This window comes from Dama dama, chromosome 5 (assembly GCF_033118175.1).
Source record: "Dama dama isolate Ldn47 chromosome 5, ASM3311817v1, whole genome shotgun sequence".
NCBI lineage: Eukaryota > Metazoa > Chordata > Mammalia > Artiodactyla > Cervidae > Dama > Dama dama.
The window spans coordinates 94,033,258-94,059,281 of NC_083685.1; the positions used below are offsets into that span (position 1 = coordinate 94,033,258).

Consider the following 26,024-nt stretch of genomic DNA (forward strand, 5'->3'; position numbering starts at 1 on the left):
TGTGTTTTTATTCCACAACATCTTAATCCATTCATGCATCAACAGACACAGGTTCTTTTCATAGCTTACTGAACCAGATTCGTTTGCCTGATTTACAGCAAGCCAAATCCTGTGATTCCATGGTTTGCAGCAGAGAAAGGGTTTATACATGAGGCAGCCAAGTGAGAAGAACAAATCTCAAATCCGTATCCCCTAAGGCTAAAGGCTTGGGGTATTTACATGATAAAGCTGAGGCATGGGGAGCATGGGAAAAGGTAATAGTAGAAGAGAAAAAAGTAAGGTAATCATTGTTCTGTGCAAACATGACTAAGCTACGTGCTTCTCCATGGGACACAAATTCAGAAAATGGCCCTGAACTTTTGTGGCATCAAAAGGAACCATATGCTTCATTTATAAATGTCTACTTATTAAATATATTGGTGGGTAAGAAGTAACAATACAGAAGATTTGCTGTAATCATAGATGATAGAAATAATTTTCCATTTCAATAACTCTACCAGTAATTTTATTTTGCTATAAGAGAAAGGGATAACAGAGGATGAGATGATTGGATAGCATCACCAACTCAATGGGTGTGAGTTTAAGCAAACTCAGGGAGATGGTGACGGACAGGGAAGCCTGGGGCGCTGCAGTGCATGGGGTCACAAAGAATCTGATATGACTTAGCGACTGAACAACAACAATATTTATTAAGCTAGTAAAATGAATAACGATAGTGAAGCAGTGTTGGTGAGATCTTGCAGAAACAGTTTTATTTGATAGCAGTTTGACAGTGTAGAATATGAGCTTTAAAACAAGCAATAAGTATATGTGGATGTATTTATTTTTAGGACTCTAGGCTAGGAGAATAAACCACACAATAAAGTAATGTTTGTTGAAATGATCTTTTTTTTCATATTCAAAGATGTGAGTTAATCTTCAAACAGCACAATAAAACAGTCTTTGACAAAACTATGGCGTAAGGCTGTATTGACACACCTCAAAAGGTATAATTATGACAAACATGAAAACTGTGTTGTTACACAAAAATTCATATACAAAACGTCTGTGTGAAAGAGTAACACATAATTTAAGTTAAAAGGTAGAATTAAAAATACTGATGAATGTTAAATAGTGAAAGATGCACAACTGTCAATGAATTGGGAGGGAATATGGGATGTTGCAAACCTGTGTATTTAAGTAGGTAAAATTTCACCTTAAATTTAAGCACCCTGAGTGGGTAGCCATTCTCTTCTCCAGGGGATCTTCCCGACCCAGGGACTGAACCTAGGTCTGCATTGCAGGCAAATTCTTAACCCTCTGAACCACCAGGACAAACATGATTTCAAAGGTAGACCGAAATCTTTCTTGCATGTGAATCCCAGTAAGTGAGAAATCCTGCATTAAATCCCAGAATGTTCTCCAAAAGAATGATTTAAGACAGGATGCCTTCTAGGTTCACAGTGCAGGCCATAGGCAATCCTTAGCAGCAGTGCTTGAGAGTGAATTCACATAATCTGATGCTTGCTCACCTTTCATTTTAACAAGAACTATTACTGCAATAGCTAACATTTATTGAAAATATACTATATTCTATTTTTTTTTATATATTCTAGGAAGTACATGCTTACATTTATATCTAATTCGTTACAAACTATGCTTTACAGACATAACCACATTCAAACTTCCTGACAACACAATGAGGTAAGTTATACTTGCTCTGAAAGGTTAAAGAATTTCCAAGGGTCACACAGCTTACAGGTGTGTGACTTGGTGTGTGACCAAGATTTGAACTTGCTAGTGCTGTTACCACTTTGCTATACTATATTTTATTGACAGAAGATAGTGTGTGAACTCACTCTCAGGTGAATAGGGAGTAGGTGAGCTGTCAACGGGGGCTTCCCAGGTGGTGCTAGTGGTAAAGAACCTGCCTGCCAATGCAGGAGAAGTAAGGGACACAGGTTCAATCTTTGGGTCAGGAAGATTCCCTGGAGAAGGGAATGGCTACCCACTTCAGTATTCTTGCCTGGAGAATCCCACAGACAGAGGAGCCAGGTGGGCTACAGTTCCATAGGGTCGCAAGGAGTCGGACATGACTGAAGTGATTTAGCATGCACGCACAAGCTATCAACAGCTGATTTCCACTGGAAAAGATATTATCAACAGAAATCACAATCTATGTTATTGAAGCTTACAACCAGGTACCTAAAGAGAATGAAAAATATCACCCTGTTGTAACTTTTCCTTTTCCTATAGCATCTAATTGGTCTTGGGGCACCTTATTGTATGTCTGTTTGCTCCAATGTTTACTGACTTAGCATTTTGGTAACCATCAATAATAATCAGTGTAATGCAGATATTGGCTTGAGTTGATCTTGGGAGAAATACAGAACACTGTGGGCTCTCTGTGGGTCATATAAGTTATAAACTGGTGATGGTAGACCTAATGCTTGGGTAAATCGTTTGAACTTTATTCTGCAGGCAGCATAAAACCATTTGTGTTTTCTAATAGGGTTGTGATGATATAATCATATTCTATGAAGATTCATCTGACTGTGACTGTAGTGTACAGAATGGATGGAATGAGGAGAAACTGGGGACTAGAGAATATCTAGGAGGGGTTTCAATCATTCAGGTGAGAAATTTGAAACAGTCATAAAATCATTCTTTCCTGATCCCTAACGTTATGATTGCAACCATGCCAGTGGGATTTAACACATCTTAATGGTGCCAGACATTATGCCAAGTGATGCAGGGTGAAATTGACTTGCAAAATTTTTCCCAAAGATAAAAATGAAGTTGTCAAGTGAAATTTAAGGTGTTAGGAGGGATGGGGATTTGGATGCCTGGTAAAATATCATAGTAGGTCTAGCTGAAGATTCCATCCGATCAAACCCTTCCCAGTCCCAGTGTCTGTTCTTTCAGCCTAGGGGTGTCACAGACATGGAGAGTCTCAGAGTTAAAATGCTATTGGTCTGGTCCCAAGTCACCAAGGTCCCAGTGATGGCAGGAAAAAGTTATTTTTTCCTGGAGTTTATTCTTGGCTACATGCAGTAGCACAACCAAATATTCCCTTATTTTGGCATGGTTTCATGTGGTTTCAAAAGATTCAAGCACATCCTTTATGATATTATACAACTGGGTGGCTATAATTCTAGAACATTATGATTGTAAGAACTTAAGCTGATGATATTGCCCTGATAATGGGTTTGTTCTAATGTGTCCTGTAGCTTAGGCATGAATATTTCAAGTTCAGATCACAGGTCTTAGAAGTGAGATTCCCCACTTTTCCCCCTTTCTCATTCTTCCCTGCTTAATTGTGGTGAATGTAATTGGGCAGGGACCCCCATATTAGATGTGAAGTCATTCCCACTAAGGGGAATGAATTTTCCTAGCCCACATTAGCTTTTTCAGGGAAGACTTGATGTCTCTGTTCCTCCAACTATAGATAAAGGGGTTTAGCATTGGGGTTACCACCGTGTACATCACTGATGCAACTGCACCCTTCTGTGCCAAGCGGTTGGAGAGGGGGCTGAAGTAAACACAAAAGGAACTCCCAAAGTGTAGACAGACCACAGAGAGGTGAGAGCGGCAGGTGGAAAAGGCTTTCCACTTCCTCTGAGCTGAGGGGATCTTCAGCATTGTCAAGAAAATGTATGCATAAGAGATAACCAGGCAAAGCACACAAACCAGACCCACAAGACCCCCTACAGTGAAGATCACCAGTTCATTGATGAAGGGGTCTGTGCAGGACAGACTCAGAAGGGGGTTGATGTCACAGAAGAAGTGTGCAGTCTCTTGGTCTGCACAGAAGGACAGGCTGCTCATCAAGAGTGTGTGTAGGAGGGAGTGGAGGGCATTCATGACCCAGGATGCAGACACTAGGAGGACACAGAGTCCAGGGCTCATGACCATGATGTAATGGAGTGGGTAGCATATGGCCATGTAGCAGTCATAGGCCATGGCAGCCAAGAGGAATGCCTCCAGCATCCCAAACATCAAGACAAAATACAGTTGTGATAGACACTCTGTGTAGGAGATGACCTGATTTTGGGCCCATGTATTTGCCAGACTGTGGTAGAAATGAAGCAGGTATCAGAGAGGGAGAGGTTGGCCAGGAAGAAGAACATGGGAGTGTGGAGTTGAGCATCAGCAGTGATGGCCAGAATGATGAGGAGGTTGCCCATCACTGTGACCAAGTACATGGACAGGAATAGACCAAAGAGGGGCCACTGCTGCTCTGGCTGTTGGGAGAGTCCCAGAAGGAAAAATTCTGAGACACTGGTCAGGTTTTCCTATTCCATTTGTCTGTAAGCAGAAAGTAGAGTTAATTGAATGAGATTGGTAAGCCCTGGATTGTGAACTCTGAAAACTATGAGGTATTCCAGTGTTGATATTCTAGGGTGGGGTTGAATCATATAAAATCTCCAATATTTAACTGCTTGTTGGTCAATCACCAAGTTGTATCTGACTCTGTGCTACCCCATGGACTGTAGCCTGCCAGGCCTCCCTGTCCCTCACCATCTCCCGGAGTTTGCCCAAGTTCATGTCCATTGAATTGGTGATGCCACCTGCAGAAATGTCAGTTTCATCTGGTTCAGCTGACTGTTTGCAAATGATTGCACCTTGTGCCATGGAAAACTGAAGATTTGTTTGCAATGGGAGAAGAGGTTTTTGAAAAAGCTTTATTATATAAGTGTTAATCCAATATGGGTTTTCCTGGTGGCTCAGACGGTAAAGAATCTGCCCACAATGTCGGAGACCCTAGTTCGATCCATGGGTCGAGAAGATCCTTTGGAGAAGGGCATGGCAATCCAATCCTGTATTTTTGCCTGGAGAATTCCATGGACAGAAGAACCTGGCGGGCTACAGTCCATGGGTTTGCAAAGTTGGACATGACTGAACCACTAACACTTTTACTTTTTCACTTTTCAATCCAGTACATATATCTGGGGGAGTAGGCTGGACATGTTTGTTTGCTTAACTCTTATGGTATTCGTGTGGACATGACGATAATCCATCCTGAGGTTTCACGAGTCAGAAAAGTATTTTTAACATATTTTCCCAATGCTTCAAAAGAATAGCTGCTGGAGAAGGAGCTTGGGATTTGGTAAAAAAAAAACATGTCTAATACTGAAAGTGACACAACAACAACAACACTGAAATCATTATCACTGCTGTCTACACAGCTCATCTGACCAGAGACCTGGGTGTCATTACTGACCCATTTTCCTTCCTCCCTGTCTGCATTCAAGTACCATCAAATCATGGTAATTTTATTTTCTCAACATAGCTGAAATTTGCCTATTTATCTCTATTTACACACTTCCCTCAGGCTTGGCAATTGTTCTCCTTGCCTCCAGGCACACCCACCTGCCATCTCTTCTCACAATAGAGAGAATGAGCTTTCCACACATCATATCTGATTTTATTGCTCAAGCTGAGAAATCCTTCAGGGGCTCCTCTTTACTCTCAGGATAGACTCTAAACTTCTTAACATGGCCTGAAGACCCTTGACCCTACTGGTATTTATTATAGATGTTTCCCGTTCTCATGAACCTCCCTCCTGCACTCCACACCTTGTGTACCAGTTATACTTTGAATCATTTAAAAGATCCAGATACAGTCTCACTTTGAACTTTTGCCCATCTTATTTTCTTGGGCTGGAATAGTCTTCTCACTCTCATTCAGCAGACATGCCAAACTTCAGATCTTGGCTTAAATGTCACTTCTGCTAGGAAGCTATCCCCCCTTGTGTTGGTGTAGTTGCTAAGTTGTGTCTGACTCTTTCGATCCCATGGACTGTAGCCTGCCAGGCTCCTCTGTCCATGGAATTTTCCAGGCAAGAATACTAGAGTGGGTTGCCATTTCTTTCTCCAGGGGCTCTTCTCAACCCAGGGATCAAGCTTGCATCTCCTGCATTGCAGGCAGATTCTTTACCGATTGAGCCACCAGGGAATCTTCCCTCCCTGAAATGAAGTGAAGTGAAGTCGCTCAGTCGTGTCCGACTCTTTGCGACCCTGTGGACTGTAGCCTACCAGGCTCCCCCATCCATGGGATTCTCCAGGCAAGAATACTGGAGTGGGTTGCCATTTCCTTCTCCAGGGGATCTTCCCGACCCAGGGATCGAACCTGGCTCTCCCGCATTGCAGGCAGATGCTTTAACCTCTGAGCCACCAGGGAAGCCCCTTCCCCTCACACAAAAAACTCAGGTTCACATCTCTCCCGTGTCACTCTGGATTGTGACCATCTATTTACCTCTCTCTGTCTTTCATTCTACGTGAGCACCATTGAGAGCAGGCAGAGATGTCTATCTTGTTCCTCTTTGGACTCCTCATTAGTCCTGAGTCTAGTACAACATAGGTACTTAGTAAGTATCCATCATGTGAATACATAAACCCCAAAGAGTAGAAAGAATGAAAAGAGAGATTTTAGAGAGGTAATATCAGTCATAGGGAACAGTCTGAACCTTTCTGCTACTGGTTTCATCTTTAACTTTGACTAAATAAAGTCCTGGCCATAGGAATATGTAGGAAACATTATGGTTACAGAGACATAAAGATGTCAAACAAAGCAAAGGCACTCTTGGTGAATTTAACTTGAGTGCCTTCTGGACTCAGGTTCAAGTTTGAGAACGAAAATGAAATTTAAAGAGTCCAAGTTTCCCATTGATAAGGAAAGAAATATCCGGGGAGGACTTCCTTGGTGGTCCAGTGGTTGGAAATCACTTGCTGGTACAGGGGACATGGGTTCCAACTTTAGTGTGGGAAGCAGCTAAGCCCACACAACACAGCTACTGAGCCCGCACACCCTGGAGCCCATACTCCCCAGCAAGAGAAGCCCCTGTAATGAGAAGTCCACGCACCACAACTAGAGAAAGCCCATGTGCAGCAAAGAAGACTCAGAGCAGTCAAAAATAAATAATAAAAATTTTAAAATATATATATAAAAAAAGAGAAGCATCCCAGCAGGAATGGAGTAAAAGCTATAAGGTTAAAAACTGAGAGAATTGGATGGTGGTGGTCGGGGTGGGGACTGGAGTGATTAGGACACACCTCAAACTCATTCTCATTGTGGTTCCCAAATATTTTCATTCCACTTCTAGAAATAATATGTAAATAGGTAATAAATAAGTAGTAGTAAATGGTTGACTAATATGCTCATTAAAAGTCTCTAGAAGAATAAACAAAACACCAGTAACAGTAATTACTTGCTGGAGGTATGGGAATTGCATGAATAAGACACAGGGGAGGGAGGGTTTCATGTGTATGTGTGTTAGTCACTCAGTCGTGTCTGACTCTTTGCAACCCCATGGATTGTAGCCCTCCAGGCTCCTCTGTCCAAGGGGTTCTCCAGGCAAGAATACTGGAGTGGGTTGCCATTCCCTTCTCCAGGGATCTTCCTGACTCAGGGATTGAACCTGGGTCTCCTGCATTGCAGGTGGAGTCTTTACCATCTGAGCCACCAGGGAAACCCTTTCATGTGTATATTTTAGCATATTTTGAGGTTTGAACCACTCAGTGACCATACCACTTACTGAACATTTAACTAATTAAAATTAATTAACTGAAAATAAATAAATTAATAAATTAATTTCCCTTAAAGCAAACCGTAAAAATCTATAAAATAGAGACAATGCAGTATAATGCAGCCACTCTTTGATGGAGATTCCATGAATAGCAGAGAAACTTGGTTTACTGAGCCATGTCCTTTTAATGCCTTAATGTGGTGTGTAAGCATGAGTGTGTATGTTTGTGTGTTTGTGCATATGTGGTGTGGGTACATGTGTGTCTCCTGCAGAGGCTGGAGTTTAACGGGATCATCCTGAATTATTATTATTGTGGAGAGAAGTTGCCATTGATTCCTGTGCTTTATTCTTATAGCATGATGACTTTCGGCTTGTAAGATTAAGGACCCAGGCATCTGCCCCTTTTGTCCACTAAAGCAGCACATCCTTGTTGTTTCAGGACTGTTTGTGAGAGATAGGTTCCCAAATGACCATAGGGTAGGACAGACAGAGGAGAAAGGGGGAGAAAAAAGAAGCAACATGGAGTCGTGTAGCTTCCTTTTCTGATCCTTACCTGGCTGTTCTTGCCAATCACTGAGGGTATCACTGGCAGGCTTCTGTCTGCTTCACGCACATCTCTCCTACAGTGGACCATCAGAAGAAGACAGAAACTGCTTTTAAAGGCACAGAAGGAAATTTGCTTCATGCTCTGGGTGTGTTAAATAATGATTGTCGCTATTGCTTCATTTGCTCAAATTTTCTCTTTGGTCTCACAGTATTAGAGAACTTTTAATTTTTGTCCATTATGAGAATGAAAGACAATAGCTCCAGGTTGAGGTTATAATCGTACCAGTATATGACATCCCAGAAAGCTGCATTCACAGAATACCACATAGAGCCTAACAACCACACAGCATCATAGCATCCCTTTTCTATTTATTGTAGAATTTTCTGCTCATGTTTGCCCATTTTAGTTGTTCATAGAACCCATGAGAAATGTGTTCTTGCAATTTCATACTCCAGGGACGATGATGAAATTGCAAGAACACATATCTTATGATCTGTGGGCTTCCTTTGTGGCTCAGCTGGTAAAGAATCCACCTGCAATGTGGGAGACCTGGCTTTGATCCCTGGGTTGGGAAGATACCCCGGAGAAAGGAAAGGCTACCTACTCCAGTATTCTGGCCTGGAGAATTCCATGGACTGTATAGTTCATGGGGTTGCAAAGAATCGGACACGACTGAGCAACTTTCACATTCCATTCTTAGGTTGGATTGATTAGGTTGGATAGCTTAGGTTGGACTGAGCGGCTTTCACATTCAATTCTTAGGTTGGATTGATCTCCAGATCTGTTAAACTGAAGATAATTAATTCTGTGTGGTACTGAGAAGCCAAGAGAATTGAGAACCCACTGATGTGTCCCTGCAGTATACTGGTCCAAGAGAGGCTAAGGCAGGACTTCCCTGGTGGCCCAGTGGTTAAGATGCCAAGCTTCTAACGCAGGGGCCGTGGGTTCCATCTCATCCCTGGTTGGGGAACTGGGACCCCATGTGCTGTGCGGTCCAGGCAGAATAAAAAAAAGAGAGAAAGGGGGCTAAAGCATGAGGGACCTGTCTGTGATACCTCTGTGGGCCCAACAGGATCCTATCATTCCTTTCACTAGCAAAGAAACCAAGTATGTTTAGTGTTGTGATTTTTTTCTGTAACCTTTCCTGGAGGTGCGGACAGAGGCCTCTGTACCATGAAAAAGGCCAGATGAGTTGAACCACTCTTGACTCAGAGTACCTTATTGTCTGGTCTTCTAGACTCGATCATCCTAGTCCAGGTGAGGCTAAGTTGGTGTCGACCCACTTGTCCTGTTTATCCCTCCTTTGTGCTGGAGAGACCAGGGGTGAGGAGCTGCGATTCCTTATCATGGCAGGTAACCAGCAGCCTGTTCATGCGTAAGTTGCATAAACAGATCTATGGGGAAAGTGGAAGCTGAAATGACATCCAGCAAATGACTCTCTTCTTTCTTTCAGAAATGGTCACTTAATAGTCTTCTCCAAGTTCACCTAATTAAGTACACAGAGAAGAAAGCAACACTGAATATGGGTGACCCGGGAGTGTGGGTTATTCTTGGAGTCTCTTTAAGTGGAGCTTTCCTGGTGGTTCAGATGGTGAAGAATCTGCCTGCAATACAGGAGACTCGGGTTTGATCCCTGAGTTGGGAAGATCCCCTGGAGAAGGGAATGGCAGCCCACTCCAGTATTTTTGCCTGGAGAATCCCATGGACAGAGGAGCCGAGTGGGCTATAGTCCATGGGTTGCAAAAAGTCAGACATGAACAAGTGACTAACTTAACTGGAGTCTCTTTAGAAAAGTGGACAACAAGTTCGTGTGTGTGCTAGAAGTGCTGGCATGATACACCCTTAAATCAGCAATTTAATGGTTTAAACACATTATTCCATTGTATTAAATAAAATAACCACATAATTCTATGCTGAAAAATCTGCTTTAGTTTTTTTTCTACCATGGGCAAAAGTTAATTAGTAAACTGATCCTTTAAGAAGGGAAGTAATATGACTTGGAACATGTGGTCTTTGGTGCTCAGACTCCATTGACCATGCAGGAATGGCAACTAGCACAGCTGAGTGGACAGAAGCTGGGAAGACAGAGATGTAGGTGGTTCTCTGCTGGTTTCTGCTTTTTCCCCTGGTGTGGGTGCTTTGGATATAGTGATACTGAGTGGAGGGGTTGGAGCAGCACTGAGGTGTCTCTGCTCCATCCCTGATGCATGCATGCATACATGTGCATTATTGTTATGGTGGTTTTCACCCTTACTCAAGGATTGGTCAGGACCTGGGCTGGTTCTTCTTCTTATGGATGAGCATGTGCATGCTAACAACTGCGGTCTCCATGCTGGCTAGTGGCAGGGACTTGCTGAACCATCTCCACTTTTTCCTCGGTGCAGCATGCACTGGCAATTGCAGTCTCTGTCTGGTTAGAGGCAGGGCTGGGTCCTGACCTGGCTCTGTGCCTTCACTGGGGAATGCTCACGTGCATGGGTAGTGGTAGCCTCCTCTTTAGTGGGGAGCGGTGCTGGAGCAGGAGTCTGGTGTGGGCTGAGGGATGTGCTGGAGTCTTCCTGGCAGGTTGGCCAGAGCACCAAGAGGTTTCCTATCTGCTGCCTCCTCACTGGGATTGAGAATATCCAAATTTGTGCACAAGCTCTTTAAGAGCAGAGTCTCAGTTTCTCATGGCCCTCTGATAAGCCCCTCTTGTCTTTCAAGCCATATATGGGGGCTTGTCTTCCTGGTGTTGGATCCTAGGTCTGGGTTGTTTAATATGTGGCTTGAACCCCTCCATCCCCATGGAAGATCACTGAGCCCGTGTGCCCCGCTTCTCTGGTTCACCTGTTAAGGGTGTGAGTCCTGACTAGATTGCTTCCCTTCCACTCCTACCAGACTCCGTGTGGTTTTCTTTACAACCTTGGTTGTAGAAGAGCCATTTTGCTAGTCTTCAGGTCATTATCAGTAAGAGTTATTCTATATGTATTTGTAGTTTTGATGTGTTTTTGGGGGGGAGGTGTGCTCAGGGTCTTCCTACTTTGCCATTTTGATTCCACCTCAGCACATAAGGATTTTAAAGCAGCTATTATAACTATGTTCCATGAGGCAAAGGAAAATAGGCAACCAATAAATGCAATTATAATCTCAGCAGAAAAATTAAAACAAAACAAAAAAGAAATAGACGTTCTTGAACTGCTGATGGCTGATTCACATTGTTGTATGGCAGAAACCAACACAAAATTGTAAAGCAATTTTCCTCCAATTAAAAATAAATAAAAAAAAAAGAAACTCTAGAGCTGAAAATTGCAGTTATTTGAAATAAAAACACACATTGCTGTTTTAATTTACACAGCTTGGTGACATCCTGTATGAAAACCCCATAGCACAGCATAGGACCTAATAGACTGCAATATATATATATATATATATATATATATATATATATACATATATATATATATTAGTTAAGTGGAATTAATCATAAACCTGTCCTCTGGAGCTACACAGGATAAATGTAATACCTTTGATATTAGAAAGATTCTAGATATTAAAAATCACAACCATCAGTTATTCTGTCTAAGAGGAGTATTTTATATCTCCTCTGTGGGTTAGCTGTAGAGTCTAAAGAAGAGCATTAGGCATGAGGAAACTGGAGTCAGGTTCTAGAGCAACATCGTACTAATTAAAAGGTATTTAGGGCTTCCTGTGGTCCAGTGGATAAGAACTCACCTGCCAATACAGGAGAAGGAGTTCCATCGCTGATCTGGGGAGATCCCACTGGCTGCAGAGCTGCTAAGCCCATGTGCCACAACTACTGAGCCTGTGCTTTAGAGCCTGAAAACTGCAACTACTGAAGCCTGGGTGACTATAGCCCTTGCTCCACAACTAGAGAAGCCTCCACAATGAGAAGGCCATGCTCCACAACTAGAGAGTAGCCCCCACTGGGGGCAGCTGGAGAAAAGGCTGCACATCAACAAAGACCCAGCACAGCCAAAAATAAATAAACGATAACATTTAGTAAATAAGTCACTTCACCTTTCAGACATACGACTTTCCTGTCTGTAAAGGGGGACTATTTCTCTCTATGTCCCAGGGCTATTTTGAAAATTAAGAGACCATACTACATGTAATGTAGTAAATACACATGACTGTATACATATGCATATTCAATACTTAATAAAATATGTACTTTCTCTAAACCTGCATGGCACGTTTTGCATTTCCTTTGTAGATCTTACCATTTTCTACCTTGTGTTGGCTATTTTTTTTTTTAAAGTCCCACTGGAACCCTTGAAAATACACCCAAAATGGAACTGATTTTTCTTAAATTGCTCCCTTGTTAATTATTTTCATTAAAGGCATCATTTTCCTTTTAGTGGCTCAACCCCAAAGTCCTGAAGACATCTGCTTACTTACTAGTTTCGTAAGAATTATGCATTTTGCCTTTATTTCCACATGACCTTTATATCTAGACCCTTTATCTTTGGCTTTACTGTCTCTCCTCTAGATTACTCTGTGTGCAAGCTAAGTCGCTTTAGTCATGTCTGACTCTGTGACCCGGTGGGCTTTAGCCCACCTCAGGCTCCTCTGTCCACAAGATTCTCCAGGCAAGAATACTGGAGTGGGTTGCCATGCCCTCCTCCAGGGGATCTTTCTGACTCAGGTATTGAATTTGCATCTCCTGCGGCTCCTGCATTGTGGGCAGATTCTTTACCACTGAGTCACCGAAGAAGCCCCTAGGTTGCTCTAGGAGCTGCCTAGTTAAACTTTGGTCTCACCACTCCTCCCTGCTTTCTTACTGTTATCCATTCAGTCTTAGTTAAATGAAAACATTCACCATTGCTTCATGCAGAGATTTTGTTATCCATCTATCTAGCATTGTAAATCTTCTAGGATCACCTGGCAACTGAAGAGTTTGGACTTCAGTAGTAACTTCCATCTAATAACGTGGTACTCCCAGTTGCATTCTCCTGACTTTCCCTCTTGAATTTCCTCCCATCTTGAATCCTATGCTCATCTTTGCCTTGCTTTTGTTTTTAATATACTTTTATTGCATATATGTCTATTCCCAGAAAGTTTATTATTTGATTTCTTTAACTGTTTATAATCTTACAGAAGGATATCAATAGTAATCTTTGGGGGATATACATTTTAAAATATTACTAAGATCCATCCAAATTGTAGCATGTCTCTGTGGGTCATCTAGAAAAGAAGAGATTTCTCTACTGGCTGGAGTGACTAATCCAACTACCAAGGACATTGTGTTGCTGCTACAATTTGTCTAGAATTCTGTCTGGAATGCCTTTTGTATTTACATACCCAGTAGCAGAGACTACTAGCAGCTGTGTCAACCAAAAAAGCAAAGAGCAGTTCTGTTGAGGACTCAGACCCCTTAGGAACCAAAGTTCCAGTCACCTCATCAGGTGAGGACCAAGTGGTAGCTGTTCAGTACCTCCACTAGATATCCAAGCATCAGATGTGTGGTCATTCCATCCTGTGTGCGCCTGGGTTCTGATAGCATTACCTTCCCCTTCTGTTCCCCTAGCCATATGAGAGTTAACTTCCTGAGTTAATAATTTCTGGCTTACCTTGGCATCCATCTTTTTTCTCCTTTAGTCTCTTTCAAGATATACCTGTGTATTTAATGCCTTGTTTTAAATCTTCTTGGTTCAAAAATATCTAATGTGACTTTTGTTTTCTGAATGGACCCTAATTTTCCTGAATTGCCATATCTACTATGCAGTCTTTTCCGGACAATCTCAAGACATTGGAACTTGAAGTAATTTAAATTGCAATGTTAATATTACCCCAGGAAAGCATGTTTGACAGAATCAAAGGGAGATGGGTAGGACAGTGACTAGACATGTTGATGCAATGATTTTTATTTGCATTTAAAATTACAAACATACATATAGATTCTTATGATTGTTGTAGGGAATTTAATAGAGGAGATCAACTTGCCTTATCTAAATTCAAACAGAAGAATAACATGGGAAGGATGGGGCAATTAAGTGGTATGGGATTCTCCTAAGAGTCTACATCCATTTACCTGTAACAGCAAAATTATGCAGTCATCAAAATTGTTGCATTCTTTATTTAAACATAATATTGCAGTAATTATTTATTTAATATAAATTTATTAAGTAGTTACTGTATGTCTGCCCTAAGTGTTGAAGATACAAATCTTCACATTAGTGTGGGAATAACAGGTAAAAAGATTATGTAACATTTTTACTGACCAATCTTGAAAATTCTCAACATTAAATACCTTCATTCCCTCCATGATTTGGTCATTCATTCACACAGATTCATATGCATTTGTAATCAAATCTTTTTTGATTAAATAGAAGATAATTGGGATAAATCTCATCCTTGGTGTTTTAGAGACCCAGAAAGCATTGAAAGGTGAATAACGTCATTATCCAACGCCCATGGTCAAATTCTTGGCGATCTGAATGATCTACAGAAGATAATAATTTTATATTTTTATTGCCAGTTAATATAGTAGATACAAAACAACTTACACATTGTTCCAAGATACACTCAATCTAACTATTCAAAACATTCTGTGTGGACATACTATATTTGAGGACAATCATTTGTATGTTATTAATATTTTTAAAAAGTTTTATAATTATATCATGAACAGAATCAAATCATAAACAGTAGAGTTCCTTAGTGGTATTTAATTACCTTCTGGATTAACTATCTGTTTTTGAGGAATATTACTTACATGATGAGAGCTGGTCATCCAGAATGAAAGCCTCATCCTTCCCAAGCCATGCTGGAAAAACATGGTTGCATCGTTTTCAATACTGCTCTCTTTTTTTTTTTCGTTTATTATTTGGCACTCAATTTTCTTGCCACTGTAACTTTGTTTCATGCTATAATTAAATCAGCATTTTATTATATTAATTAAACCAGAATATTTATTACTTTTAGGTGCAATGACTCTATTGATGTCATTTTAGTAAGATTTTAGAGAGAATCTTATACTATTTTGAAACAGTCTAGTTTAATTAACAATACAGAAAGAACAAAAGTATCCACTCAAGTAATTTCCTTTAAAGATTTCAAGGTTGGGTAAATATTGTCTCTGGTGGCTCAGTGGTAAAGAATTTGCCTGCCAGTGCAGGAGATGTGGGTTCATTCCCTAGGTTGGGAAGATCCTCTGGAGAGGGAAATGGCAACCCTCTCCAATATTCTTGCCTGGAAAATCCCACGGACAGAGGAGTCTGGCGGGCTACAGTCCCTAGGCTGCAAAAGGTTCAGACATGACTGAGCAACTAAACAACAACAACAGATAGTATCTAGTCTGATTATGTCTATCATTGCGTGCATACGTGCTAAGGCTCTTCAGTCATGTCTGACTCCTTGTGACCCTACCCTATAGACTGTAGTCCACCAGACTTCCCTGTCCGTGGGATCCTCAAGGCAAGAATACTGGAGTGTATTGCCATTCCCTCCTCCAGGGAGTCTTCCTGACCCAAGGATTGAACTGGCATCTCTTATGTCTCCTGCATTGGCAGGCAGGTTCTTTATCACAAGTGCCATCTGGGAAGCCCCATGTCTGTCATTATTAGATTACAATTCTGAGACTGATATTTTCATTTGTTCATCCTACTTTTAACCAAGAATTATTGGATACACTTTATATAACTGAGGTTGTAAAAGGTACAGTGATATAACAGCTCCTGCCTCAGAGATTTGCAAGCATAGTAGGGCTGATTAACATCATAGTCCAATTAAAATTGACATTCAAACAGTGATTTATATCCTTCAAACCATGGACTTCTGTGATCCTCACACCTGTGACAGTGGTGGGACAGATATTATTATTCCTAATATGTAGATGTAGAAGCTGAGCTTCAAACCTTCTCAAATTTACTCTGATAATCAGTATCTTTGCTGGGATAAGAACCTAATATTCTTGGGCTTCCACTCTGCTAAATGGACAATGATGAGTACAGAATGATCTATCATAAATTGATTTCTGAGAAGAGGACTTTCTAGCTGGAAAGAGCAAAGACAGCTTCTTCGAGAGGAATGATGGATTTCCAAGTGCACTCTAAATTCTAAGGGCAGTCTCGAATGTAGGGTGACCTCACATTGATTGTGAGAAGATTCTCCTGCTGAAGAGTTTCCCCAGGGCAGCCTTCATGTCCCGATTCCTCAGACTATAGATGAAAGGATTTAACATTGGGGTCACCGCCATGTACATCACAGTTATCACAGCGTCCTTTAGGCTATAACTAGTCAGAGGGCGGAAATACATGCCCATGACTGTCCCATAATACAGAGAAACAACTGTGAGGTGGGAACCACAGGTGGAGAAGGCTTTGAGCACACCTTTAGGAGAGGGAACCCGTAAGACTGTGGAAAAGACCCGAACATAGGAGATGAAAATGCACAGTAATGGCACAGAGAAAATACCAACTCCCAGGTACAACATCTTCACATTAAAGTGGATGTCAGAACAGGACAGCTTGAGCAAAGGGGTAATGTCACAGTAGAAGTTGGCCACTTCCTGGTTTCCACAGAAGGACAGGCTAGCTGTGAGCAGAGTGTGGGGGAGGGCATTGCCATTTCCAACCACCCAAGACCCAATGATTAGCAGGGCACAGGTCCGTGGGCTCATAATTGTTATGTAATGAAGTGGGCGGGTGATGGCCACAGCTCTATCATAGGCCATTGCAGCCAGGATGTAACTATCTGTGTTACCCAAGGCAATCATGAAATACATCTGTGTTAGGCATCCTCCAAAGGAGATGGCTTTGGTGACCAGGAGGTGGTTGGCCAGCATCTTAGGGATGGTTACAGAGGAGAAGAAGATGTCAACAAAGGAGAGGTTGGCAAGGAGAAAATACATGGGGTTGTGAAGGTGAATGTCAGAGCGAATGGCCAAGATGATGAGCAGGTTTCCAATCAATGTGATGGGGTAAATGAACAGAAAAAGTAAGAAGAAGAAGTCTTCCTGTTTTTGCTGGCCAGTAACTCCCAGGAGGATGAAATTGAAGGTAGAGGACTGGTTGTCTTCTCTCATGGATCCTTCAGCAGGAAAGGGGAGAGGAATCCAGAATTATTAGTGTGGTGACTGTGTGTAATGATCTTTCTTATCCACCGTTTTTGACTCACATGACCAACCATCTCTACAACTTAGTTAACTAAATCTGGAGATAACCAATATTTTGGGGGAAATATCTTTATTGATTAGTAGGACTAATCAAGAATTACCCCTGGACAGTCATGAATAAAAACTGAACAGTCTGTGAATCAGAGGTGCCCATCCTCCTCCACCCCAGAACTGTCGTCACCCAACATCTAGGATTTAATCAGTTAATAAATACTGATTTTTACATTGCATGTGCTACTTTGTTAGACATGTGGAAAAATTGCAAAATGTATAAGAATTTCATCCATGTATTCAATATAAAAGACTGACTTCGATGCTAAGGTGCCATCGCAGATCACAGAGAGAGATGATTTCTGCTGAAATCTTGAAGGGAGAAGTAAAAGAACCATATGTCCCCAGGAGAGGAGCCAGGAGATGCATCAGCATGAACGCTATGAACAGAGACCCTGAGTCAGAGTTCCAGGAAATGCTGGGCTGCTGAAATCCATTTTCCTGGAAAGTGTTTATGTTCTAAGATACTTGTCTCATGAATGTGAAGATGCTGAAGGCAGTTTTTCAGAAGAAGCCGAATTCTTCCCTGTGGCATCAGGGGTAGTAGTTCACTGAAAGAAATGCCCTCTTAAGTGCTTTGACCTATTGTTGCTTTGTCAGAGAAATAACTTATTTTTCTTAAGGGGTCTGTTAACATGCACTGTTGAATATGGGAGTGCAAGGTTTGTAGCTTCTCTCTGAGGCAACAGGCTTTTGTGAGTTCATCTGCATGCATGAATATATACACACACAGAGTATTATTTCAGGAAGTAGCTGAGGAATGGCATAACCAATTCAAAACTACCCCTTCCTCACCCGGTTTTCATGGATAAGAGCCCAAGCATAACCATTGTCAGAAGGGGAGTGTCTCTCTCCCTCTCTCCTCTCTGTCCCCCCTCTTTCCTCTCTCCTCCCTTATCTTTTTCTGTTTATTCGATCAGGAGACCTTGGGTTCTGAATTCAGGCCAAGGTTTGGGTCCTTGTTTTGTCTCTACATCTGTGAAGACAATTCAATTCACCCATCTTTTTCATTTAGTAAAATGACCATAATTCTGCTTACCTCTCCTGGTGTTGTGAGGGTCAACGGAGATTATGCATGTAGTGCAGTTACTGGCTATTTAATCCCCTGGTATCCCAGGGACGGCGGAGCCTGGTGGGCTGCCATCTATGGGGTCGCACAGAGTCAGACACGACTGAAGAGACTTAGCAGCAGCACCGGCATTCCTGTTGTAAAAAGTTTCTTCTCCAACATCCACAGCTTCTACCTGGGGAGTCAGCTCAGATGCTTCCGAAAGGGACTTAGTCCTGTGGCCTTCACTCCTCTTCCATGAATGGAGAGTTTACAGGCAGCTGGTCCAGTCAGTACCTGTTAGCTTTCCTTTCTGGAGGCAGGCATGCTGGAGAATGTGTTAGTAGTAGTCCTAGAGGATGGTCTCTGGTCCTGTGTTTCTGAGGCAGAAGACACAGGACTGGAATGATTTGGAAAGAGGAGCCCTGAGTTTTCCCACTGTGGAGCAGAAGAGCCAGAAGGAGTTGGCCTGGATGAGGGCTAAAGATGAGGACTCTAGTTTCCTCCTCAAGGAAGCAGGATGGGTCATATGATAGAGAAAACTGTGAGTGGTTCACTAGGTTATAAAGTCTCTTGAAACATGACTCTCCTATGTTTTAATTCGGGCCAAAGTCAGAGTAATTGTTGAGACTCATTACATGCTGTGCCTTGAGGGGATACAGTCGTTCTCACGAGTAATTTTGTCAGAGTTATTTTCTAGAAGGAATGATGGGCAACAGTTTCCCAGAGAGTGTGTCTCCAGGGTCCAGGCCTTGAGCTCACCTATTCTGACCTCTGTTGAAATATGGACCCTTGTCCTCTGCTTTAGCACAAACTGGAACCATCCCTTGGGATACGAGAAGTGTGGTGAAATTGAACTCCCGGGCTTTATCCTAGGCTATACTGAAGCCTTTCTGGTGTTAAATGTGCAAAGAAGAGTAATTATATTTCACCTTTTATCTGTGATTTGTCTTAGGGGAGGCTATGAGGGAAATTAAACTTTCTTTTTTCTTGTGCTTTGATAGTAAGTCTCTGAATGTTTTAGATTCTTAGAGAAGAAAAGGTTCCAGATGTTATCTAGTCCACCTCATGTATGTCTCACCTTTTTAACAGCCCTAATTACTGGTCATTATGCTATGATTTAGCCCCTTCTGTAGTAGTGAGTGGTCTATAGAGGACCATGGTGAAGGCCGTGAGCTCTGACTGGGTTTCAGTCCAGGCTCTGCCTCTTTCGGGCTATAAGTAACTTTGCATAGTTATTAAATGTACTTACTCATTTCTGTGGGGCTTCCCAAGTGGCACTGTGGTAAAGAATCTGCCTGACAATACAGGAGATATAAGAGACATGGGTTTGATCCCTGAGTTGGGAAGATCTAGAGAAAGGCATGGCAACCCACTCCAGTATTCTTGCCTAAAGAATTCCATGAACAGAGGAACCTGGAGGGCTACAGTCCATGGGGTTGCAAAGAGTCGGATGCAACTGAAACGACTTAGCACGCATGCACTCATCTGTATAATTGGAATAACAAAGCAACAGCAGCAACATTCTCAGAAATTTGTTATGAGGATCACATGAACTGATATCTGAAAAGTCCTTAAACCAGAGCCTGGTATATAGTTAGCACTTAGCAAATTTTAGCTGTTATTTTATTATCTCTGTGCCACTTTTTTCCTCCTGTAATACCACCTATCAACTACCTCTTTTACTACTAGCCATGTAACTGTTGGATGACTCTCCAAAATCTTCAGATTCTACCGATCTTGAAACATATGCTGAATTACATTTTCCCTTGGAGTTGTTTCAGGTTATACCATTATATTTGCTGTGTTATTACTGTTACTCAGATCACAGTCCACTGTCTAGGACTTGGGCTTCACAGACATGGATAATATAACATCTAATAATATAACATTTCATCCTAGTAATCACACTTTTTCTTTTTATGTCCTTTTCAAAATATCTTACTAATTCCACTTTTTATTTTCTGAGGGCTCACTATGGGCAAGGAATTGTGTAATGGCATCAGAGAGAACTATGAAGAAAACCATGCTTTAACCTCAAACATTCAACTGTTTCTATGTAAAGTGGCTGCAACTTTCCTTAGCTTATAAAAGGAATCTCTTACCTCCCATGTGCTAAAGAGAAAATCTTGTGGATTGTCGCAGAGGCTAAAATGTACTGTCTGTTATAAAATCCCAAGCTTTGTTAAATCTTTCTAAAGATACTAAAGAATGATCTATGCAATATATTTGCAGAATAACAGAAGAGGAAAAACATCTTAAGTACTTGGATGAAAAATTGTATTAGAAAGTTCTTTAAAGAAGGGAACAAAAAAAAGATTTTTTAAACTTTAAAATATTTTTAAGACCTTTAAAATAAGAGAGTATGAGACAAATAAATTTAGATGAAAATGAAATTGACATAGAAACAGCAAACAGACGTGAATAAGGAACACTGCATGATTGTACTTGGCATTTTAGGCAGAATTGACAACATTTCAGAAAATAAATGAGCAGTATTCAGGACAATCCAGAAATTGTCTTAATCTCTCCAGGTGGATTATTTGACAGCTCTCCTTGGAGATATGAACATTAGATATGTGGTCTTCCTTCTTCTGAGCTCCAATGTTCTGGTTACACCACCTTTTGCCTTTTACTCCCTTGAGATATTGTAACTTCTTGCAGTTTTTACTCTGGGCTAGCTCAGCATTTTCTTTTTTCATCTTTAGTCTCTTTTAGGATATACTAATATATTAATACTATATATCTAATTGCAGTAGTGGTGTACGGATGTGATAGTTGGACCATAAAGAAGGCTGAGTGCCAAAGAATTGATGCTTTTGGACTGTGGCATTGGAGAAGACTCTTGAGAGTCCCTTGGACTGCAAAGAGATCAAACCAGTCAATCCTAAACGAAATCAACCCTGAATACTCATTGGAAGGACTAATGCTGAAGCAGAAGCTCCAATATCTTGGTCACCTGGTGCAAACAGCCGACTCATGGAGAAAGACTTTAATGCTGGGAAAGATTGAGGGCAAAAGGAGAAGAGAGCAGCAGAAGATGAGATGGTTGGATAGGATCACTGACTAAATGGAAATGCTGTTGCTGCTGCTGCTAAGTCGCTTCAGTCGTGTCCGACTCTGTGCGACCCCATAGACGGCAGCCCACCAGGCTCCCCAGTCCCTGGGATTCTCCAGGCAAGAATACTGGAGTGGGTTGCCATTTCCTTCTCCAATGCATGAAAGTGAAAAGTAAATGATAATGAACTTGGGCAAACTCCAGGAGATAATGAGGGACAGGGAGGACTGGTGTGCTGCAGTTTATGGGGTTGCAAAGAGTCAGACACGACTTAGCAACTGAACAACAACAATCTAATTCCCTGTATTAAATCTTCTTTTTTATTTTATTTTATTTTTTTATGAGGCATGTTAATTTCCAAACCACTTTTTATTTTTATTAATTGAAGGCTAATTACTTTACAATATTGTAGTGGTTTTTGCCATACATTGACATGAATCAGCCATGGATTTACATGTGTTCCCCATCCTGATCCCTCCTCCCGCCTCCCTCCCCATCCCATCCCCTGGGTCATCCCAGTGCACCAGCCCCAAGCACTTGTCTCATGCATCCAACCTGGACTGGTGATATGTTTCACACTTGATAATATACATGTTTCGATGCTGTTCTCTCAGATCATCCCACCCTCGCCTTCTCCCATAGAGTCCAAAAGTCTGTTCTATACATCTGTTTCTCTTTTTCTGTCTTTCATATAGGGTTATCGTTAACATCTTTCTAAATTCCATATATATGCATTAGTATACTGTATTGGTAAACTTGCTATTCATTTTTAATTTAACTTTTTATTGGAGTATAGTTGATTTACAATGTTGTATTAGTTTCAGCAAAATACATACTCTTTTTTTGTTTTTTTTAAGATTCTTTTTCTATATAGGCCATTATAGAGTACTGACTAGAGTTCACTGTGCTATACAATAGGTTCTTCATAGTTAGCCGTTTTTTTAAAAAATTATTTCCTTGATTGTGCTGGGTCTTTTGTTTCTGTGAGGGCTTTGTTCTGGTTGCAGCGCATGTAACGCTCCAGTCTCGGTGTGTGGGCTTCTCATTGCAGTGGCTTCTCTTGTTGCAGAGCTCTAGAGCACTCAGTCTTCGGTAGTTGTGGTGTGTGGGCTCAATAGTGCAGCTTCCGGGCCCTAGAGCACAGGCTCAATAGTTATGGCATACTGGTTTAGCTGTTCTGCAGCATGTGAGATCTTCCGGGGTCAGGGATTAAACCCATATCTCCTGCATTGGCAAGTGGATTCTTTACCACTGAACCACAGGGGAGCCCCTGGTTATCTATTATATATGTAGTAGTATGTATATGCCAGTCCAATCTCCCAGTTTATCCCTCCTTCCTTATCCTCTGTTAACTATGTTTGTTTTCTACATCCGTGACTCTAGTTCTGTTTTGTAAATAAGTTCATTTGTACCATTTTTTTAGATTCCACATCAAAGTGATGTCAACCATTTTGTGGGAGGTAAGTCTTCTTATTTAAACATACCTGTTATGATTTCTGTTCCCAGAGTGAGTCCTTTTTGACACTTGAGGTACATAGTGGATGTATTATCCACTAAGATTACATATAATCATGATTATATTACAGTTTAGAGACTAATAGCTTCATATATTTTGCTTTCCACCAGTATTCATTGGATGCACTTTATATGACCAAGACTGTGAAAGGTATGGTGATACGTTAAGACAGCTCCTGCCTTAAGAGGCTTGCAAAGAGTAGAGGTGATTAGATGTAGTAATCTAATAATTAGCATAATTATTTAAAAAATCTAATGACATTTGAATAGTGATTTATAGCCTTCATAGTCTGAACCATAGTGATCCTTGCAGCTTATGACAGTGACTGGGCAGGTATTATTATTCTTTACATGTGGATGTAGAGGCTGAACCTCAGTCTTTCTCACTTTTCCTCTCACGGTCAGTTGTTTAATTGGGACATGAGCCCAATATTCCTGCCAAAACAAAATGAAATGTACAAAGTGGTGATTTGAGTAATGTGGTTCATAACTGTTACAAGATTTCTGAGGGGAGGAATTTCCAGAAGGAAAGATCTAGGCAGCTTTTTGGAGGGGATGATGTTGGGGATGGGTCTCCAGGTATACCCTAACTGGTGACTGCAGTCTTCAGTGTATGAGCTCATGTTGGATGTGAGGGCGTTCCCTTGCTGAAGAGTTTCCCCAGGGCAGCTTTCATGACCCTATTTCTCAGAGTATAGATGAAAGGATTTAACATTGGGGTCACTGCGATATACATCACGGTTATCACAGCATCCTTTAGGCTGTAGTTAGTCAGAGGGCGGAAATACATGCCCATGACTGTCCCATAATATAGAGAAACAACTGTGAGGTGGGAACCACAGGTGGATAAGGCTTTGAGCACAGCTTTGGTGGATGGAACCCGTAAGACTGTGGAAAAGACCCAAACATAAGAGATGACAATACATAGTAATGGCATAGAGAAGACACCAACTCCCAGGTACATCATCTTCACGTTAAAGTGGATGTCAGAACAGGACAGCTTGAGCAAAGAGGCAATGTCACAGTAGAAGTTGGCCACTTCCTGGTTTCCACAGAAGGACAGGCTAGCTGTGAGCAGAGTGTGGGGGAGGGCATTGCCATTTCCAACCACCCAAGACCCGATGACTAGCAGGACACAGGTCCGTGGGCTCATAATTGTTGTGTAATGAAGTGGGTGGGTGATGGCCACAGCTCGATCATAGGCCATTGCAGCCAGGATGTAACTATCTGTGTTAGCCAAGGCAATCATGAAATACATCTGTGTTAGGCATCCTCCAAGGGAGATGGCTTTGGTGCCCAGGAGGTGGTTGGCCAGCGCCTTAGGGATGGTTACAGAGGAGAAGAAGATGTCAACAAAGGAGAGGTTGGCAAGGAGAAAATACATGGGGTTGTGGAGGCGAATATCGAAGTGAATGGCCAAGGTGATGAGCAGGTTTCCAATCAGTGTGATGGGGTAAATGAACAAGAAAAGGACGAAGAAGAAGTCTTCCTGTTCCTGATGACTACTAACTCCTAGGAGGAAGAAATCCAGAACAGAGGAATGGTTTTCTTCTCTCATAGCTCCTTTGTTAGCAAGGGAAGAGAAGAAACCAGAATTTTTAGTGAAGTACTGTGTCTAATATCTCTTTATTCACCACATTGGATTGCCTGATGTTATACTCTGTATGCTAAATTCAGAGATAATTAATATTTGGGGAAAATGATCCCTTTTCATCTATCTAATTGTCAGAGAGCCTTTGACACATGCTAAGAAGATCAGTGATGCCCATCTGCCTAATTAAAAACCTTTGATTTAATTATTTAACAATTAAATTTCAATTTGTGTGTGCTAGATACTTTGTAAGGCCTTGTAGAAAAACCATGAACCTGTCGAAAATATGGTTGTCTGTTTATTTACTTGACATATATGACATAGTGTCTGCTCTTAGGGACCTTTTAACTTCATGGAGAATCCTAAATGTCACAGGATTATTGTACATGATGGGAAAAGGACAGCATTTTAGAGTATTTGAAGAAAGAACTTCAGTACAAAGAATGTGTTGTACATGGAGCATCCTGAATAATCAGAAACTGTTCCATTAACTGATCCCAGAGCCCTGGTGGTATCAGGTGTCTGCACTGGTGTTAGAAGGTTGTAAATCAAAAGATGGGCTTCCCAGGTGACTCAGTGGTAAAGAATTCACCTGCCGATTCAGGAGATGCAGGAGACGCAGTTTCAATCCCTGGGTGGAGAAGATCCCCTGGAGTAGGAAATGGCAACCCACTCCAATATTCTTGCTTGGAGAATTCCATGGACAGAGGCGCCTGGTGGACTGCAGTTCATGGGGTTGCAAACAGTCAGACACGACTGAACGACTGAGCACGCATATGCAGATCAGAAAGACAACTGGGAATAGGTCCTAGCAAAGCAAGCCTAGTAAAATCCCTCCTCAGGTGTTCCATTTTTGAAGTGTATGTTTTCTACTACCTCTTGGTAGGTTTTACCTCTTTTCCAAACCTTTAATTATATATAAGTGCAACACTTTGTTTTGCCTCCCTTTTGTTATTTCTTTTGGTGACTCATTCAACCCCATTGTGGCTTCAGCTACTGCTTAGTAGGCTGTCTGATCAACATCTGTACACTTGATCTCTCTTCCCTTTTTTTCCACATTTGTTGTACTGTAATATGTCTAAGAATCCCTACACACTGCATATACAACCTAAATAGTTTGCAAGGTTTTTTGAAAAGGAAAGCCTTCTTTATTTTTATCTCTTCCAGAGAGACCCTTGTGGAATAGTGTTCATTTTGTGTACCTATAAGTTTACACTCAGTATTTCTTGAATTATACCCAGGTTTATTATATGGGCTTCCCACATGTGGTGTACTCCTGGGCATACTCATCCAGTTTTCCCTTAACCTCTACATCCGATCTTGTTGATTTAATTTCAAATAATTGGTCTATAACCCAACTTTTCTATTTATTGTCTCTGTGCTTTAGTTTTTTAAATTAATTTTTAACTGGGGTATAATTGCTTTAGGATGTTTTAGGTTCTTCTGTACATCAAAGTCAATCAGTTATACGATACATATATTGCCTCTTTTTTTAGATTTCCTTCCCATTTCGATTGCCAAGGAGCACTGAGTAGATTTCCCTGTGCTGTATAGTAGGTTTCATTAATTACCTATTTTATACACAGTAGTGT

General features: G+C 41.3%; 4 protein-coding genes across 4 annotated transcripts in view; 1 reads left to right on the top strand and 3 right to left on the bottom strand.

Moving 5' to 3' along the window:
- Positions 1-26,024, top strand: part of LOC133055933 (olfactory receptor 1L4) — a 192,585-nt gene that overhangs the window by 46,661 nt on the left and 119,900 nt on the right. The gene's annotated exons all lie outside the window — the stretch shown is intronic.
- LOC133055924 (olfactory receptor 1G1-like) lies at positions 3,352-4,397 on the bottom strand. The gene is given in 2 exon segments (XM_061141002.1): positions 3,352-4,052; positions 4,055-4,397. Coding segments are annotated over 2 exon segments (1,044 nt in total).
- LOC133057954 (olfactory receptor 1A1) lies at positions 16,141-17,079 on the bottom strand. Its single transcript, XM_061145066.1, has one exon. It carries the CDS (start codon positions 17,077-17,079, stop codon positions 16,141-16,143), a length of 939 nt encoding a protein of 312 aa, XP_061001049.1.
- Positions 23,461-24,399, bottom strand: LOC133057955 (olfactory receptor 1A1-like). Its single transcript, XM_061145067.1, has one exon. The coding sequence runs from the start codon at positions 24,397-24,399 to the stop codon at positions 23,461-23,463; it is 939 nt and encodes a 312-aa protein (XP_061001050.1).

Coding starts and splice junctions, on each gene's coding strand:
- LOC133057954 (XM_061145066.1), bottom strand. CDS start 17,079: ATGAGAGAAGACAACCAGTCCTCTACCTTCAATTTCATCCTCCTGGGA.
- LOC133057955 (XM_061145067.1), bottom strand. CDS start 24,399: ATGAGAGAAGAAAACCATTCCTCTGTTCTGGATTTCTTCCTCCTAGGA.